Raw genomic sequence first — 19,550 nt, 5'->3', positions numbered from 1 at the left:
CCAACCATTTCTCAGGTGAAAATGAAACTTTTTGTCTTACCCTGGGATCAATAATAATTAGGGAGCAGCACATCCCTAAAGGACCAAGGACAGCTGTACAGCAAAAGAAGGCCATCTCCAGAGAACCAGAGGATGAGAAGAACTGGCTGGGAAAAAGCAAAAGCCCAGGAATATTAGACTTTGGACTGCTAGACTCTAGCCCCTTCCCACCCCAATGACCCTACTATAAAATATGTCAAATACCTTTCTTCCTGACCTACTAAGACAGAAGCAGCAAGTCTAGGTCACCTTGACTGCCCCTTTGGTTCTCAACTCCTAGCATTTAGAAAGAGTTGTAAAGACAAGGAAGCAGTAACAGAAACAAAAAAATAAAGAAACGCTCCTAAAACCAGATGATGTTTCTTTTTTTTTTTTTTAAAGATTTTATTTGTTTATTTATTTGAGAGGAGGGGAGGAGCAGAGGGAGAAGGACAAAGCAGACTTTGTGCTGAGCAGGGAGCCTGACGCGAAGCTCAGTCTCAGGGTCCTGAGATCGTGACCTCAGCCAAAATCAAGAGTCGGACACTTAGCCAACTGAGCCACTCAGGCACCCCAAAACCACAGGCATCTAAAGAAAGGATCCCACGTCAATCTCACACAAACACACCACACTTCCTCTCACTCATTCTTTCTCTGAGTCTCTCTCTTCACAGGTTTTTGATGCTTACCTATTAAAAAACTGAAAAACGCATAGGGTGAGACCTACTGACTAAAAGATTAGCAGAATAAAGGACATACATCACATGGCTCATCTCAGATACCTATAAAAAAGTCAATGCTAAGTTTAAAAACCTAATTTACCACACCACAAAATTATAGGTATGAGATCCAATTAACTATTAGTGGGACAACTGCAATCAAAGGTCTTTACTGTGTAGATACACATCTAGAGAAACAGAATGAATGCAAAGAATGTTGTCAGACTGAGAACCTAAAAAAGAGATAATTGGGGGTCATTCACTCACACACATGGGACCAAGGGCTAGAACATTCTGGAGGAAACTGACAATCATACATTTCTTCTCCAGTGCTCTCAGCAATTTCATCTGCAACTGTCTGCTCAGAATCAAGCCCTTTCAACTTACCTCAAGGCCCAGGACTCTTTTTTTTTTTTTTTTTAAGATTTTATCCATTTATTTGACAGAGATCACAAGTAGGCAGAGAGGCAGGCAGGGGCGGTGGCCAGGGCGGGGGAGGGAGCAGAGAGCCCAGTGCAGGGCTCGATCCCAGGACCCTGAGATCATGACCTGAGCCAAAGGCAAAGGCTTAATTCACTGAGCCACCCAGCTGCCCCAGGGCCCAGGACTCTTAATTACCTCTAGTCACAAGAAGCAGCTATTCTAGTATCACTGGCTCAGTCACGAATATAGTCCCTCCAAACCACTTCCAAAAAGGTCAAGTAAGTACTTGACATAATTCATTAAGAGAAAAAATCAATATAATTAACAAGTAAAAAGACTGATCGTTTTCTAAAACAACATTCAAAGGTCACCAGATACATATATAAGAACTCTTCCAACTAACTCACCATTACAATTTTTCTCCACCTGGCTATTACAATCCTATAAAACCCTAGCCTTTACAAAAGGTGAGGACCCACACCTGGGAGGCCTCAACTGACACTCTCAGAGCATGCACCTGGAACTCACTAAACAGGTACTTCTATTTTACAGCCCAATAGCTTGATGCAGGATAAAGGGCTGAGCTCAAGGCTGACTTCTTTTCTCCTAGGAGTCACACTCCAGAAACAGTCCCTTATCTGAGCCAACAAAAATAGGCCACATTGCTGGGATAAAATGAGATGCAAAAGACGGGGCACAGGACAAGAATATTTTGCACAAACCAACGCTGACTCCAGACATAAATGCACACACCTAACAACTCCTTAATCCATTCCACATCAAAGTACTGTGTCCTTCTCTCAAAGCTATATACCTCCAAAACAAGTGTATACCAATTAGTGCTGCTACTTTTGCACTATACTCTTTCTTTGTTAAAAAGTTCAAGATGGAAGCATCAAGAGCCAGTGAGCTCTCTATACATTCTGAGCTGTAGGCTAGTAGCTCACCAAAGAATGGAGCAGCATCTAGAATGCTGTGTTTAACACCTACATGTGAGAAAATCTCTCACAAACAAAATATATCTAAACTCTAAATACAGACTTTTCCCCCACTCTCACCTAGTCTTAGTTCCAGAGATGATAAAGTGAACAGAATTAGGAACCTGTTTCTAATGCATCCTTACCTTCTCAGGAAATACATGAAATTCTCCTTTTTAGTGTGCTTTTTGGCAAATAAAGTTTACTATAGTGAGTGTTGCATGTTTATGTTTAGATAGAGCTACGTAAGAGTGCTATTTCTATATCTCACTGGAATTTAGTATAAATCTAAACAATTTCAGGGGCACCTCAGTGGCTCAGTGGGTTAAAAGTCTCTGCCTTCAGCTCAGGTCAGGATCCCAGGGTCCTGGGATGGAGCCCTGCATCGGGCTCTCTGCTCAGCAGGGAGGCTGCTTCCCCCTCTCTGCCTGCCTCTCTGCCTGCTTATGATCTCTGTCTGTCAAATAAATAAATAAAATCTTAAAAAAAAAAAAATCTGAGGCACCTGGGTGGCTCAGTGGGTTAAATCCTCTGCCTTCGGCTCAGGTCATAATCCCAGAGTCCTGGGATCAAGCCCCGAGTTGGGCTCTCTGCTCCGCAGGGAGCCTGCTTCCTCCCCTCTCTCTCTCTGCCTGCCTCTCTGCCTACTTGTGATCTCTCTCTCTGTCAAATAAATAAAATCTTTAAAAAAAATCTAAACAATTTCTTTTTTTTAAATGAGTTTTTTTTTTAAGATTTTATTTATTTATTTAACAGATAGAGATCACAAGCAGGCAGAGAGGCAGGCAGAGAGAGAGAGAGAGAGAGAGAGAGAGGAGGAAGCAGGCTCCCTGCTGAGCCGAGAGCTGGATGTGGGGCTCGATCCCAGAGCCCGGGGATCATGACCTGAGCTGAAGACAGAGGCTTTAACCCATTGAGCCACCCAGGCGCCCCAAATCTAAACAATTTCTAATTCTAATAAGATATATATGGTAGGCCCTACAGCAACCTCTAATGAAACAACTAAAAAAATAGTGAAAAAAATCATTAAAGAAATCAAAGTGCTACACTGGAAAATATTCATTTAATGCAAAATAAGGTACAGAGGAACACAAAAAACATGAGACACATAACAAACTAAAAGTGAAATGGCAGACATAAGTCCAGTTATATCAATAACAACATTAAATGTGAATGCAATAAATAACCCAATCAAAAGGCAGAGATTAACAGACTAGATAAAGTAACCAAGATCCAACCATATGCCATCCACCAAAGACACATTTTAGATTCAAAGGTACAAATAGGTCAAAAGTAAAGGAATGAAAAAAAGATATGTCATGACAGAAATGAAGGCAGAGATAATTCAACAATAAAAACTGGGCACTGGAGCCCATGGCCGCATCATTGGAGCATGGCAAACCAACCAAGGGGAAGCTCTTTAAACTCCTAGGAATTCTGTATGCCAAAAACATTCCCTGTGCACAGGATTCAATATTGTATGGCTCATTAGGGTCTGCTGTGGCTGGTCCTGGACATTGAGAAGATCATGTGATGTTGGAGTAGGAGGATTTATCTTGGTGACTTTAGGACGTTGGTTCCTTTGTAGGTATAATTACACAAAGCTAAGAATTCAGGAAGAACTGCCAGAGAAGGAATTAAAAATAAGATTTTATAGGAAAGTACCCACCTTGATCCTGAAAGAAAACAAACCAACAGCAGTAGCAGCAAACGAGCAGTTGCCTCTGATGTCAGGTTGTAAATGATATCATTCTGTATCTCTGGTCCCTTCTAGGTCCACCTAGAGCCAAGGGAACTGAATAAAGCTGGATATGGAAGGGAGTTGCTTTCTAGAATGAAGTCCCATGCAGATCATCAGAACCAAGGCTGGTAAGACCCCCAGACTTGCAAAGTAATAATTTTTTTTAAAAAAAGATGATAATAATGAACACTTACATAGCACTGACTGTGCTAGATATTGACTGTGTGCCAGGTACTATTCCAAGTGCTTTACATATATTGTCATTTAATCATCTCAGCAATGACCCATGTTCCATGAGGAAACTCAAAGCAAAGAGTGGTTTAAAAATGTATCCAAAGTAAGTGGTAGAGCTTAACTCAAACTCAGAGAACCGAACTCTATATAGAGTCCCTGCTCTTAACCACTACGTTGCACCATATCTTAAATAAACAGAGCAATGAACAAACCTGAAAAACAAAACTGAACAGGGACATACAGAAAAAATGTGGAGGCTCAAATTCTATACTCAACAGTTAATTCAGCCTGATTTCAATTAACAAATCAGAACTGTGGTTAACTCAAAAAAAGCAGAGTGGGTGCTGGGATAGACACATGCAAAAAAGTGAATTTGGAGCTTTACCTTATACCATATATAAAACTTTCCTTAAAATGTATCAAAGACCTAAATGTAAGAGCTAAAACTATAAAACTCTTCAAAGGAAACATGAGAAAGCTGCAGGACTTGAACTGGCAATGATTGCTTGGATATGACACCAAAAGCATGGTCAACAAAAGAAAAAAACAGATAAGCTGGACTTCATCAAAATTAAAAACTTTTATGAATCAAAGGACACAATCAACAGAATGAAAGGGAATCTACAGAAAAAAAAAATCTGCAAACCATGTATTTCATAAGAGATTGGAATCCAGAATATATAAAAAATTCTTAGAACTCAACAACAAAACAGCCAAACAACCCAATCTAAGAACTGGCAAAGGATAGGAATAGACATTTTTCCAAGGAAGGAAGATAGACAAAAAACCAATAAACACATGAAAAAGAGAACCAATACCACTAGTCATTATGGAAATGCAAGTCAAAACTGCAATTCAATACCACTTCATACCCATTAGGATAGCTATTACCAAAAAATAGAAAATAACGAGTATCAGCCAGGGTATGAGAAACTGGAATCCTTGCACAACACTGGTGGGAATGCAAAATGGTGCAGCTGATATGGAAAAGGGTATGGTGATTTCCCCCCAAAATTAAAAATAAAATGACCATATGATTCAGCAATTCCACTTCTGGGTATATACCCAAAAAAAGAAAAAGCAGGTTCTCAAAGATTTGTACACCCATGTTCATAGAAGCATTATTTATAATAGCCAAAAAGTGGAAGCAATGCAAGGGTCCATCACTGGATAAATGATAAATGTGGTATACATACAATGGAATATTATTCAGTCTTTTTTAAAAAAGTGGGGGAAGAAGAGGTGCCTGGCTGGCTCAGTCAGTGGAGCATGGGACTCTTGATCTTGGGACTGTGAGTTCAAGTCCCATGCTGCTTGTAGAGATCACTTAAAAAAAAAAAAAAAAAAGAAGGAAATTATGATATATGACAAAACATGGAAGGACCTTGAGGATATTATGCTAAGTAAAATATGCCAGGCACAGAACGAGAAATATTGTTTAATTCCTCTTATAAATATGTTCCTAGAGTAGTCAAACTCACAAACACAGAAAGTGGAATGGCAACTGCCAGGGACTAGAAGAGGAGAGAATGAGGAGTTACTGTTTCATTTCAGTTGAAGAATATGAAAAAGATGCCTCATGGTGATGGCTGCACAACACTATGGATGCACTTAATGTCACAGAACTGTAGATTTAAAAATGGTTAAAATAGTAAATTTTATATTATGCAAATTTTCTTGCAATTTTCTTTTAAAAAAGCAAAGTGAGGGGGTGCCAGGGTTGTGAGATCAGTAAATTTTATATTATGCAAATTTTCTTGCAATTTTCTTTAAAAAAAAAAAAAAGCAAAGTGAGGGGGTGCCAGGGTTGTGAGATCAGCCGCTGCACTGGGCTCTGTGCTCAGCACCGAGTCTCCTCTAGATTCTCTCTCCCTCTCCTGTCCCTTCCCCTCCCACACTCTCTTGTGCTCTCTCTCTCCAATAAATAAATCTTTTTTTTTTTAAGATTTTATTTATTTATTTGACAGAGATCACAGGTAGGCAGAGAGGCAGGCAGAGAGAGAGGAAGGGAAGCAGGCTCCCCGCTGAGCAGAGAGCCCAATGCAGGGCTGGATCCCAGGACCCCGGGATCATGACCTGAGCCGAAGGCAGAGGCCTTAACCCACTGAGCCACCCAGGCGCCCCTCCAATAAATAAATCTTTAAAATAATAATGATGATGATAAGTCAAAAAAATTTTAAAAGGAAAGCGGAAAAAGACCCCAAGAGAATTTCAGATTGAGGGAAATATATAAAACTAAAGTCGCACTCACCTGAAATCATAGCAGCCCCAACTAAAAATCTTAATATTCCATTACAAAGATCTAGATCTCTTCAACCAAAACTTCTTTACTGTACTGTAGTTCACCAAACCTAGCTATGACCTAACGCAAAACCTCACTCTGCAGCATCAACCAAGTTAGGGGAAAACAGACGATTAGCCACATGGGATTCAGTGTTTGGTTTTTTATTTCTAGCTGTCCTCTTAAGAGATCAGAGAATAGCAACTATTAGAATAATATGTAATGCTCCCAGTCACTGGGGAAACAATATTATACCAGCCTCATTTTGGTGCGTTGTTTTAATCTGCATAATGCTTTTTATTCTCTGTAATGGGAGATCAGCAGGGTCTGCTCAACAGAAGAAAGGTCATTACTGATAAATTCTAACCAAGGGGATAATCTGAGCCTGCCTGTCTGCCACTTTTGAGCAGAGAACTGGTTTAGAAGCTTATTTTCATGTACTTCTTGCTATTCAAGAGTCATCAGCCCAATGCCTCTGCTCCTGTCATTTGACTGCTTTGGTTCACATTTTTCACTATACTACATTGCATCCTTCAGCTAAAGCGCCTGGTGTCAAACTGTTCCTCCTCTCAACTCACCAGTATCCTTCTGCTAAAAGAACTGTGACTCAAAGGCAAATTCTTTAGCCTAAGCAGGTTCATGGGCAAGCGGATTTGGACGGACTCTGCCTAGCTGAGACCTCACATTCCCTTTCCAAACCTAATTGCAACCATCAACAGTGAATGTGCGCTCCCTGATTACCGCCTGAGGGCTTTTTCTCCATGACGTTCAGAATTCTATATGCAGCCTGCTCCAAAGGGTGCTATGCTCAATGAACTCCCCTATCAGAGGCTGCTGAGAACTATTTTTGTTCCCCAGCCTCCCTAGCAGAGTGTACATTTAAAGCTTTCCTCCTCCTCCTCCTCCCCCTCCTTTTTTTTGAGGGAATATTTTTTAGGATGAAGGAAAACAGCTACATAAGCACATAAGCAGGAAGTAGGGGAGGACTACTTGAGCACTGAAACAAAGAGATCGTGGAGGAAAGAGAGGGACAAGAGGCAAATTTACAAGGTGAACAATTAAGACACTTAGCAAGAAATGCACTAAAACCTCATTCCAAACCCCAAGCTTGTCACTAACCACAGCAATATCTAAAAAGTCCCCCTTGTCAACCCTTGGAGGCCTAATGGATAAAAAGGCATTGCCAAAGAAAAACTAAACTTTAGTGCACTCCTAATACAGGAAAAATTTAATATATTAATCACAGAGTTAAAACTTTATCCACCTTAAGAAAATTACAGATCAGGAAAAAACCTATTTGCAGTGATTCAGCCACTATTTCTGTGAGCAACCAGAGAATAGGATTGCGAACTTGGTGCTAATAAAATGCTAATTAAGTGAAAAGCATTAAGATGTTAACTTCAGTAGATTCATTAAGGGCTTCAAATTACTTACCTTGAAAGTTGTTTGGTTAGAAGAAGGTCATATTTTAGTCTAACATTTTTCTTTTTCTCTTTTGACTAATTAGGTTAATAGTCAGCAGACATCTTCCTAAAGTACAGGATCTAGCTAGGGTAACCTGCTAAGTGGTAGCAGGAAATATTTAGCATAGAAGTCTCCAAGCAAAACTTCCCAAATGTTTTCCTTCCAGTCCTGCATTTGGCCCCTCAGAGTATTTTTCCTCTGTGGACTGAAAGGTCCCCCAATGATAGGTCCGTGATCAAAGGAGCGAGACTGATAGAAAGCGAAGGTCAAGCAAAGCTTTATTTTGCGCCAAGCATTGAGAATCAAACCGACAGTCAAACCAACTGGTCAGGGCCGTCTCTTACACAGAGGCGACCCCCCTGGGTGGCTCAGTGGGTTAAAGCCTCTGCCTTCTGCTCAGGTCATGGTCTCAGGGTCCTGGGATCAAGCCCCGCATTGGGCTCTCTGCTCAGCGGGGAGCCTGCTTCCTTCTCTCTCTCTGCCTGCCTCTCTGCCTACTTGTGATCTCTGTCAAACAGATAAATAAAATCTTAAAACAAAACAAACAAAGTCTGCCTTACAGACTAACTTTTATAGAGCAAAGGCCATGTGGATGGGCCTGGCCACATGCAGGTGGCCAATGAGATTGTAACACACAGAGAAAGCTGCACAGTCATGCTAGGTCACACATGGGTGGCCAATTGAATTACAATTTACCCTAGTAGATATTTGAACTAGCCTATCACCTTGGTCAGAATTGGCGCCCAAAAGGCGGGACCCACACTCCTTGGTAGCTAGGGAGACAGTATGCCCGCCCCACTGATTGGATGTCTCCACCTGGCCTGACCCACCCTTGTATTTGGGCTTTGTTACCTGGGACTGATTTCCCGGACTTGCTTTATTTTATTTTATTTTATTTATTTGACAGACAGAGATCACGAGGCAGGCAGAGAGAGAGGGGGAAGCAGGCTCCCTGCTGAATAGAGAGCCCGATGCGGGGCTTGATCCCAGGACCCTGAGACCATGACCTGAGCCGAAGGCAGAGGCTTAACCCACTGAGCCACCCAGGCGCCCCTCCCGGACTTGCTTTTAAGTAAATTCCCTGAGGGGGTAGGGGCAGGGTCAGTTTAAGTTTTACTGCATAAACAACAAAATCATTGTTTAACTGGATGGAGCTGCCCTGGCTAAATAGGCCCTTACAGGACCAGCTGATCTCTGAAGGCAGCTGAAGTAACAATTACACAAAGTAGAATTTTAAAGTAATATTTTATTTTTCTTGTGGCAAAACAAAGGAACAACTCACCTATGGAAAGGAATAAACACAGGGCCCTGTACATTAATGACATCAGGTATTTCAATAAAAATAGCAGTTTCGGGGCACCTGGCTAGCTCAGTCAGTACATTCATATCAAGGTCGTGAATTCAAGCCCCACGTTAGGCATGAAGGCTACTTAAAAATAGTTTCTCAAAAAACACTAATTTGGAAAAACATTCATGCCCCTATGTTTACTGCAGTATTATTTACATTGGCCAAGATATGGAGGCAACCCAAGTATCCATCAAGAGATAAACGGATAAATTTGTGGTATGTATACATATATATTCATATACAATGGAATATTACTCAGCCATTAAAAAAGACTGGGCTCTTGCCACTGACAACAACATAGATGAACTTAGAGGGTATTATGCTAAGTGAAATAAGTCAGAAAAAGACAAATACTGTGTGATTTCACTTACATATGAAATCTAAAAACCAAAACAAATAAGCAAACAAAAACAGACTCACAAACACAGAGAACAAACTGGTGGTTGCCAGGTGGGTGTGGGTAGGGGGATGGATGTTATAGGTGAAGCAGATTAAGAGGTACAAATGTTCACTTACAAAATAAAAGCAAAGATGAAAAGTACAGCATAGGGAATATAATCAATAATACTGAAATAACTATGTATGGTGAGAGATGGTAACTAAACTTATCATGGTGAGCACTGCACTATGGATAGAATTGTTGAGCTGCTACGCTGTGCACCTGAAACTGACAGAACACTGTACGTCGACTATACTTCAATTTAAAAAACAGCAGCTTCTAAGCAGCTGCATTTTAAGAATCTCTCTGAAGGATCAAACAGGAAGAGAGAGACAAATTGTTTAAACACAAATAACTCTGACAATTAAAGAACTGGCATGACTAAGCCACAAAAGACAAGTGAAAAGCAAACAGACTGACACTTGAGCAAATTTAGGCCTCCAAGCATGTGGAAGCACTTTGAATTTTCACTGTCACAATCTAAACTCCAAAGAACATTAAAGTCTGCAGCCTTTCCGCTGCCTTTCACCTGCTGGTAAGATACTATGTTAGGGTTGCCATTAGATATATTGCATCCCAGAAGATCCCAAAGACTTAACTTGTACCTGTCATCAACCACCAAACCAGCTTGAGGTCCTCTAAGCTGTTAGATGTCTGATAATTTCACATGCAACCCAAACATTTTCCAGGGTTATCAAAGAACATACTATAGGAGAGGTGGCTAAGAGTTCATTCACTCTGCCTTAGAATCTTTTCCAGCTGTGAGATCAGCACCAATAATCTCTATAACAACAGATGGAAGTGTTGCACACTATCACAGTTTTACTTCTAAGTCTTTGTATACTTTATCCTTATTAATAAGCTTGGTGGCCAATAGTTAAACATCCCAGGGGCGCCTGGGTGGCTCAGTGGGTTAAAGCCTCTGCCTTCGGCTCAGGTCATGATCTCAGGGTCCTGGGATCGAGCCCCACATCGGGCTCTCTACTCAGTGGGGAGCCTGCTTCCTCCTCTCTCTCTGTCTACTTGTGGTCTCTGTCAAATAAATAAGTAAAAATCTTAAAAAAAAAAAAAATCCCATAGTATCCCTGGAGACCCATGGGTCCAATTTTCTGACAGTTTCTTGTTTTCTAAACCACCCAAAGTTAGTAGTGTCATGGATGCACAACACAAGCTCTTAGAAAAAAACGAAGGAGCGTAAGGCAGCACTCATTACTGCTGGAGTGGAATGCAGACTTGGGCATACCACATTTTCACCCTCAGCTAAGAGAATACTAACTCTGAGAAAAGAAACTCCCTGTACCACCCTCATTCAAAGCATCGAAATCTATCTAAAGCAAAACATCTTTCAAGGTTAAGGATAACATCTTAACTTTCATAGAAGGGACAAATGAAGACATACTTAGGAAACATTCTAAGGAAGGCTCAAAATGCTAATCCTAAATACAGTATGGCAATCAGTCAAAAAACTAAACAGAATTATCATATGATGCACCAATTCCACTTCTAGGTATATGCCCAAGAGAAGTGAAAGCAGAGACTGGACAGATATTTGTACACCCATGTACAAATAACCAAAACACAATGACCAAAAGGTGGTAGCAGCCCTCCTGGGATTTCATCAATGGAAGAATGGATTTAAAAAAACATGGCATATACATACAATGGGATATTAATCAGCCTTTAAAAGGAAGGAAATTCTGACCCATACTACAACAGGGATGAGTCTTAAATACATTATGCTTCAGGCCAGTATTTTATAGTTCACTAAGTCCTGTCACATATGTTATATAATTCTCACAACTATTTCCCCATGAAGGAATTGATAATCATCATGATCTTCATTTTATAGATAGTGGAAAGAGGTCCATAGAAGCTCAATAACTTGCTCAAGGTCACACATTGAGTGGTAGAGACAAAAAAATTTTTTTTAAAGATTTTATTTATTTATTTGACAGAGATCACAAGTAGGCAGAGAGGCAGGCAGAGAGGGGGAAGCAGGCTCCCTGCTGAGCAGAGAGCTTGATGCAGGGCTTAATCCCAGGACCCTGGGATCATGACCGGAGCCAAAGGCAAAGGCTTTAACCCACTGAGCCACCCAGGCGCCCCGAGACAAAAATTTTAAATCCAGCTTCTCTAACTAAAATTTCCATGCTCCTTTCAGTACATCATGTTGAGTGTTCTGTTTACCTCCATGGTAGCCTTGGGAGCTATGAGTTGGTAGCAACTCAATGGGAGCCATTATGACGTGGAAGGAGGAGCCCTGGGGTGCTGGGCTGGCTCAGTCCAGGTGTCTGGCTGGATTAGTCAATGGAGCATGTGTCTCTTGTTCTTAGGGTTGGGAGTTTGAGCCCTAAGTTGAGTGCAGAGATTACTTAAAAATAGACACTGGGGAGGGTATGTGTTATGGTTTGCCAGACAACAACTGTGGGATTCCTGCAATTCACAGTATCTTTAAGACTCTGTTTTCTCATTGGTACAAAGTATTTTTTTTTAAAAGCTTATGATACACTCTATGGAGTTTGAATATTGAAGAAGACAGTATATAAAAGAGCAAAAAACTTAGCACTCATTAAGGGAAATAAGTGTCAAAAAGGAAAAAAAGGGGGCACCTGGGTGACTCAGTCATTAAGTGTCTGCCTTCGGCTCAGGTCATGATCCCAGGGTCCTGGGATCAAGCCCTGCATCAGGCTCCCTGCTCGGAGGGAAGCCTGCTTCTCCCTCTCCCACTGCCCCCTACTTGTGTTCCCTCTCTCGCTTTGTCTCTGTCAAATAAATAGTAAAAATCTTAAAAAAAAAAAAAAAAAAGGAAAGAAGGAAGGAAGAAAGGAAGGCAGAAAGGAAGAAAGAGAGAAAGAGAAAGAAAGAAAGAAAGAAAGAAAAATAATCTTTGGCTGGCTTAGCATTACCACTATTTTGCCCTGATCTGGCCATAGTGTGGTAAGTGACAAACACATTTTCCTGTAATCTCTTGAGAAAACTGACTGGATCTTTGATACTATTTTTTTTTTAAGATTTTATTTATTTGAGAGAGAGAGAGTGAGAGAGAGCATAAGAGGGGAGAAGGTCAGAGTGAGAAGCAGACTCCCTGTGGAGCTGGGAGCCCGATGTGGGACTCGATCCCGAGACTCCAGGATCATGACCTGAGCCGAAGGCAGTTACTTAACGAACTGAGCCACCCAGGCGCCCTTTGATACTTTTGACATATACTCCAAGTCTAATTCATTAGTGACAGTGAAGATGAGCGAATTATTCTCTGCAGCAAGTTCATCAAAGAAATGTGAGGAATGAAAATGAAGGTAGAGGCCTGATGGAGACTTGCAAAGAGAAGAAAGAGGTCATAGTTATAGGCAACCACTCAAAGTTCAGCCCGGTCCTTTCCGGGCTATTCACAAAAAGCATAGGCCAAAAGCTTAAATCAACTGTTTGATGGCCCTTGGGAAGAATAAGGACAGCAGCCAAGTCAGAAGCCACCGAAAGGGAAAGCAACAAAGTAGGAGATAAAGCAAGCATAAAGGAATGTGATCACGGAAACAGGTCCCAGATGAAAAGGAGCTTCCTGGAAAGCCTAAGTAAATATATGAATAAATAAACACAACATAAATTATACCCATATGAACTTCAAACTCTAGCCCAGAATCTGGAGCTTCTTTCAAACACCCACATTTGTCATACGGCCCTTGGGTCACAAAGGGATATTTGGGAGAAGGCAGTTTGTAATCCCTGATTTTTATAGAAAATCACATTTATCATAAGGCCTTACTACAGTATCTGGTTTATTTGCTAGGTACAGATATGCATTTGTGAGATTTATAAAGCTATGTTTGCAGCAAAATGTCTCTGGGGTCAGGTAAGGCAGATTAACCTTCAGTGCAGTCTTGTTAGCACATCTCACCCCTAGGCCCTCTCATTCCAGCTCTCCCAACATACACATTTCACACTTCTTTTGTTCCCAGACATGCCAAATGCCACTGTAAATCACTACAGGACATTTTACTTCAAAAAAAAAAAAAAAAAAGAGAGAGAGAGAGAAAGAAAGAAAAAAATAAATAAAAAAGAAAGGAAAAGAAAAGAAAGATATGTAAATAAACATTAAATCCCAGACCTGTCACACATCAGAATCTATACCAAGTTGTAGATGTGTATTACCATCGCTGGGAATGTCTGGCAAGGCTTATATCTGGAGCTAAATCAAGGTTCCCCATCTGTTGGGTTTGCCTCAACAAACTCAAGTGTTAATTTTTCAATTGTTTGCAAGAACAATTTAATAAGTGTTGAGAAAATGGGAAATGATAGGCACAAAGGGAACAAGGAACGTAAGGAAAGTCAGCTTGGTATTTCATGATACTGAAAGCACATTCTCTCCATTTACGAACAGCTCACTCCTGTGGGTGTGTGGTATTTCCTCAAGACCCTAAGCCAAACTCCATGTCTGACTTAATTTTATCCAATACATATAGCACTCCGTAATTGCTTTGCTGTTTCATAAGGAACCTAAAATAACTTAACCCCATGAGCTCCATTTGCCTCTGTTTACCGCAAATAGAAAGAGCCATGTAAAGCAAAACGTCAAAGTTCCAGATCCCCATGAATCATTCCCTGAACTCACAGAGAATGGCAGGAAAAAATATTTCAGAGAAAAGCTTTCAGATGGCCTATACACAGAAAACACTTTGGCAACAAAGATGCCTGAAAAGGGCTTGCAACCATGTCTTGGTACGAAAATTCACAGAACAGCACTGTGAGCTATTTCAATATGACAATATGAAAGTCTCATGCACTCCTGCTTTTCTTGATCAAGTACGACATTTCTTCCACTCCTACAGACATCAGAGCTTAAAATAGCAGTGGTGTTCAACACACTCCACTCAGCAAGGTACAATAAGCCTCAGGATGAGCCAAGGAATGCTGAAAGAGGTATTCCTTACCTGATATTAACCAATGCGTGGGTCACCTTGCTAGCTGCTTCTTTCCACTGGCCTGCATTGGTAGAAAGCCTCAGGACTATAAGGAAGAAAAGAAAAAAGATCTGTTAGAACCCCAGTATAAAACACAAAAATGAGGAATAAAGACACATCTCTGAATAGCTTTATTAGAATAACCAGAGCCTACAACAACATTCCATTTAAAACTTCCTCATCTTAGAGAAAAATATAAGGGCTTATTCTCAACTACCTTCACCAGGATTTTTTTTTCTCTAGCTTTTTTTCACATTCTATCAAAATACTCCTCTGTCTTGGGTTCCCCTCCATCTACTCCCTACTAACAGGTTTCCATGCTTAGTTTTTACATTCATTTAAAATCTGCATTGAGGTGGTAAGGTAAGATTAACCTGCCAGCCACACCTGCCAGCCACATTTATCATTGCTCTAATGGCTGATTTAGTGGACGTGGCTGGTTGAGTAAGTATCTCCTCCTGCTCCATACTTATCTTTCTCCTAAAGGTTTTAGCTGGGTCAAACAGGGCAAATTATCTTGTCAGATAGAGGACAGTCATGTTTCAGTCAAGGAATAACCTGCTTTAGCTACTATAACTTAGCTGTGTGACCTGCAACATGAATCAAAAGGAATAGCCTTCTCTTTTCTGACCAAGTTCTATCTCTTTTCCACGCCCAGCAGTAAAAGAAAAGAAGATGGAAATACAGAAGAACCTCAGTCAGCTAAGAGCTTCAGGACCATACATTACAGTATTGATACCATTTCAGAAAAGAGACAAACCAGCACAACTGCTCCTTGGAAGAGAAAGCACATGGCAGGCACTCCAAGTTTATGTTTTTAATGAAGGAATACTTAATAAGAGCCTAGTTTACTATGTGCCAAGAAGGGAACAAAGTTAGGTTATATAAAAGATAGCAGAGAGATGAGGAAACAGACTCAAAGGAGACAAATAATTGATCTAAGTCATCCAAACAGTTGTAAGTAACTGAGCCAGAATTTGAACCTGAGGGTATGACTCTAGAGCATGTACTTAGAGTAAATGGTTATGAGTATGAACCCTGAAGCCAACTGTCAGAGTCCAATTCCTGCACCTGCCATTTACTACGACAGTAACAGCAATACTTACATGAAAGGACTCTTATGAAAATAAAATAAGTTAATATATATAAACCCTTAGATCAGTGCCTGGCACACAGTAAATGTCGTATATTAGCTATTAGTATTTAAATAAATGGCCTCCCAAACAAATGAATGAATGTATCTGAGACTTTTCCAAAGGAAGGAAAAGTAGAGCCTAACAACATTACGTTAAGAAATTAAGAAACGGGGGCGCCTGGGTGGCTCAGTGGGTTAAAGCCTCTGCCTTTGGCTCAGGTCATGATCCCAGGGTTCTGGGATCGAGCCCTGCATGGGGCTCTCTGCTCAGCAGGGAGCCTGCTTCCTCTTCTCTCATTCTCTGCCTGCCTCTCTGCCTACCTGTGATCTCCATCTGTCAAATAAATAAATAAAATCTTTAAAAAAAAAAAAAGAAATTAAGAAACACGTAACCAATCTGCTTAGGAACTTAATACCTGAGAACCATCACTACCTACTCCTGACCAGTATTCCAGCCAGGAAAGAAACAGCAGCAGCTAAATCTGAGGGAAGGCCTATGGCTGTAACAGGGAAAGAAAACTCATCTGGCTGCTCTGCATCTCTTCTAGCAATACCTCATTTTTATAAATTCATGTAATTTTATGAAAGAGAGTAAGGAAGCCTTAATAAAACATATTATCAGACACTGCCTTTCTAATTTACAAGATTTAGTGCAGGGGAAGTTGGTATAGTTCCAACTTAAAGCTCCTCAGTCTGAAATCCGGTTTTACCCAGTGTATGTGCAAGTTTAATCATGTAATGAAAACAATTGTTTCAGCAGATCAGACAGATCTTTTCCAACTCAACTGTGAAACTCCTTAGATGTGTTTCATTAGATCCTCCACAAGATCATAAATTCTCTGAGGGTGGGGACCAAAACATTTATGGAATTGAGTTGAATTTTCCTTTCCTTATCTCAGTAAGATATTTAACTCTGTCCATGGATTATTTCTCTGTAACATTCTGTCAGCTCTGCTCCTTAGTGAACAAGAACCAGATGACCTCATCACTGCATTTCCTTTGCAAATGCCATAGGCTTTTACATTCTTTTCTGTTACCAAATTTAAACACAAAATTATTTCAAAATGCCCTAAAAGCCTCAAGCTAAGGTAATCTTTTATGTAGTAAATTATGGTTCACAAAAATAACATAGTACACAGCCATTTTAAAAAGAGACGTAAGTAATAGTAAAAACTGGAAACAACCATAATTTCCATGAAAAGAATGGTTAAATACACTAAGCCCACACTGTACAAAAAAAGACAGAGAAAGATTTAAGAAAATTACCAAAAAAGAATATTTTATGACACATGTTTTAAAAAACACAAAATAGAAGGATAACATGATTACAACTATGTAAAACTATGCATACATGTAGGCTAATATACAACAATGAAAACAATCACAGCACTAGAAAGATTATAAATTTTTTTATCTTTTCCATTTTGATTTTTCTTTTTCTTTAGTATTTATAATTATCTTTCTTTATAACAACAACAACAAAAAAAACCACTTCAAAATATGGTATCATTTATGGTTCAGGGCAGCTCCTTTGGAAGTCTTCCTACTCAGCAGACTTCACTGCACCAAATTAATGTCATCAGAATATTAAATGTGTGCCTTCATCAAAAGTGTTTCAGTGAGCCTTCCTCCTCTAGCCAAGACAGAAGAACAAAACATAATTTACCCTCCTACCTTAAGTGACTGGACAAAACAGATGAAACAACAACTACCAGACATTGGACTACAGGCATATTCAACAGTAATCCCTGAAGAAAAAAAAACAAGGTGAGCCCTATGATTACCCCAGCTTACTACATGGAGAAGTTTCTAGCCTGTGGGGCAGGAGGAGGAACCTATACAGAATATAGAAGTCTTGCCAAGCCAAAGACATAGAGATCAACACTTGGAGAGGCCAAAGTACCTAGAATTTGTGGGGCAGAGTACTGCAGAAGAAGGAGTTTGACAAAGAACTCTGGAGGTCTACAGAAGGGTCATCTTACTTCTTTTTTTGAATACTGATCAGCATATATAGATCAAAGAGGAAAATACTCAGAGCTGGAAACAAAGAACTATTAGAAAGGAAAAGAAATTGTTAAGCTCACAGAGGGTTCCACAAATAAAATAATTTGTTTTTCCCCCAGCAAGTGTAGAAAGACTTACTCATATACTGGTTGTCAGACAGTCTGCAGATGGGTACTACGTTAGCAATCAGGCCAAATTAGCCTATGCTAAAGATTGCTCTCAACCTCCCCTGACAACCCTTAAGATGCAAACCTGAAAGGATAAAGCTGATTTCCAAATAACATAACCACATTCTAGAACAAAGTTTAACATTATATAAAATAACAAAATCGAGCACTAACAATATTAAAATCACAATGTCCAAAATCTAATTTAAAAATTACCAGGCATTCATGGGGCGCCTGGGTGGCTCAGTGGGTTAAAGCCTCTGCCTTCAGCTCAGGTCATGATCCCAGGGTCCTGGGATCGAGCCCCGCATCGGGCTCTCTGCTCAGTAGGGAGCCTGCTTCCCTTCCTCTCTCTCTCTGCCTGCCTCTCTGCCTACTTGTATTCTGTCAAATAAATAAAATGTTTTAAAAATTACCAGGCATTCAAAGCAGAAAAATATGACCAAATAGGCAAGAGAAAAACCAGTCAATAGAAACAGATGAAGGAAAATTAGCAGAATTACCAAAAAAGGACATTCAAACAACTACTGTAAATATGCTCCATATTCTCAGGAAATTTGAGGAAAATACAAATACAATGAGGAAAGAAACGGACACATTACAAAGAAGTCCAAACAGAACTTCTAGGGAAGAAAAAACCTGAAATGCACACTACATTGGATAAAATGAATTAAGATTAATGAGATTAAAAGCATATTAAAAAATACAGAAGAGGCATCCAAATTTGGAAGAAAGAAGTAAGTTGTCACTATTTGCATATGACATGATACTATATAGAGAAATACTAACGACTTCACCAAAAAACTTCTAATTAGAACTAATAAATGAATTCAGTACAGGGAGCCTGGGTGGCTTAGTCAGTTAAGTGCTGGCCTTCAGCTCTGGTCATGATCTCAGGGTTCTGGGATGGAGCCCCACACTGGGCTTCCCGCTCGGCGGGGAATCTGCTTCTCCCTCTACCCCTCCCCCCAACCTGCACACTGTCTATTAAATAAAATCTTAAAAAAGAAATGAATTCAGTGAAGTAGCAAGATACAAAATTAATACACAGAAATCACTGTGTTTCCATTCACTAATAACCAATGATCAGAAAGAGAAATTAAGAAAACAATCCCATTTACATGGGGGGCCTGGGTGGCTCAGTGGGTTAAAGCCTCTGCCTTTGACTCAGGTCATGATCTCAGGATCCTGGGATTGAGCCCCGCATCAGGCACTCTGCTCAGCGGGGAGCCTGCTTCCCCCTCTCTCTCTGCCTCTCTGCCTACTTGTGATCTCTGTCTGTCAAATAAATAAATAAAATCTTAAAAAAAAAAAGATGCAAAGATATATCATGATCATGGATTGGAAGAATTAATAATCTTAATCTACAGATTCAGTTCAATCCCTATACAAATACCACTACCATTTTTCAGAAATAGAGCAAATAATCATAAAATTTGTATGGAACCACAAAAGACCCTGAATAGCCAAAGCTGTCTTGAGAAAGAAGAACAAACCTGGAACTATCATGCCACCAGATTTCAAACTATACTACAAGGCCTCAATAATCAAAATAGCATGGCAGTAGCACAAAAACAGATACATAGATCAATGAAACAGAGTAGAGAATCCAGAAGTAAACTCATATACATTCATCTATGGCAAA

The 19,550-nt window shown here is 40.1% G+C and overlaps 1 protein-coding gene and 1 pseudogene across 3 annotated transcripts in view; one reads left to right on the top strand and one right to left on the bottom strand.

Moving 5' to 3' along the window:
* The window catches only part of ARMH3 (armadillo like helical domain containing 3), a 180,598-nt gene that overhangs the window by 69,432 nt on the left and 91,616 nt on the right, over positions 1 to 19,550 (bottom strand). For 2 of the 3 annotated variants that reach the window (XM_032881700.1, XM_032881705.1), the window contains exon 23: positions 14,570 to 14,645. In XM_032881700.1, coding sequence (XP_032737591.1) covers positions 14,570 to 14,645 — 76 coding nt within the window. Of the gene's footprint in view, positions 1 to 12,795; positions 13,638 to 14,569; positions 14,646 to 19,550 lie in introns of those variants that run through there. The other variant, XM_032881708.1, reaches the window with a different exon arrangement.
* LOC116879731 lies at positions 3,512 to 3,878 on the top strand (annotated as a pseudogene).

This window comes from Lontra canadensis, unplaced genomic scaffold (genome assembly GCF_010015895.1).
Source record: "Lontra canadensis isolate GAN:19392208 unplaced genomic scaffold, GSC_riverotter_1.0 scaffold3, whole genome shotgun sequence".
In the NCBI taxonomy this organism is placed as follows: domain Eukaryota; kingdom Metazoa; phylum Chordata; class Mammalia; order Carnivora; family Mustelidae; genus Lontra; species Lontra canadensis.
This window is presented reverse-complemented; position numbering and strand designations above follow the sequence as displayed.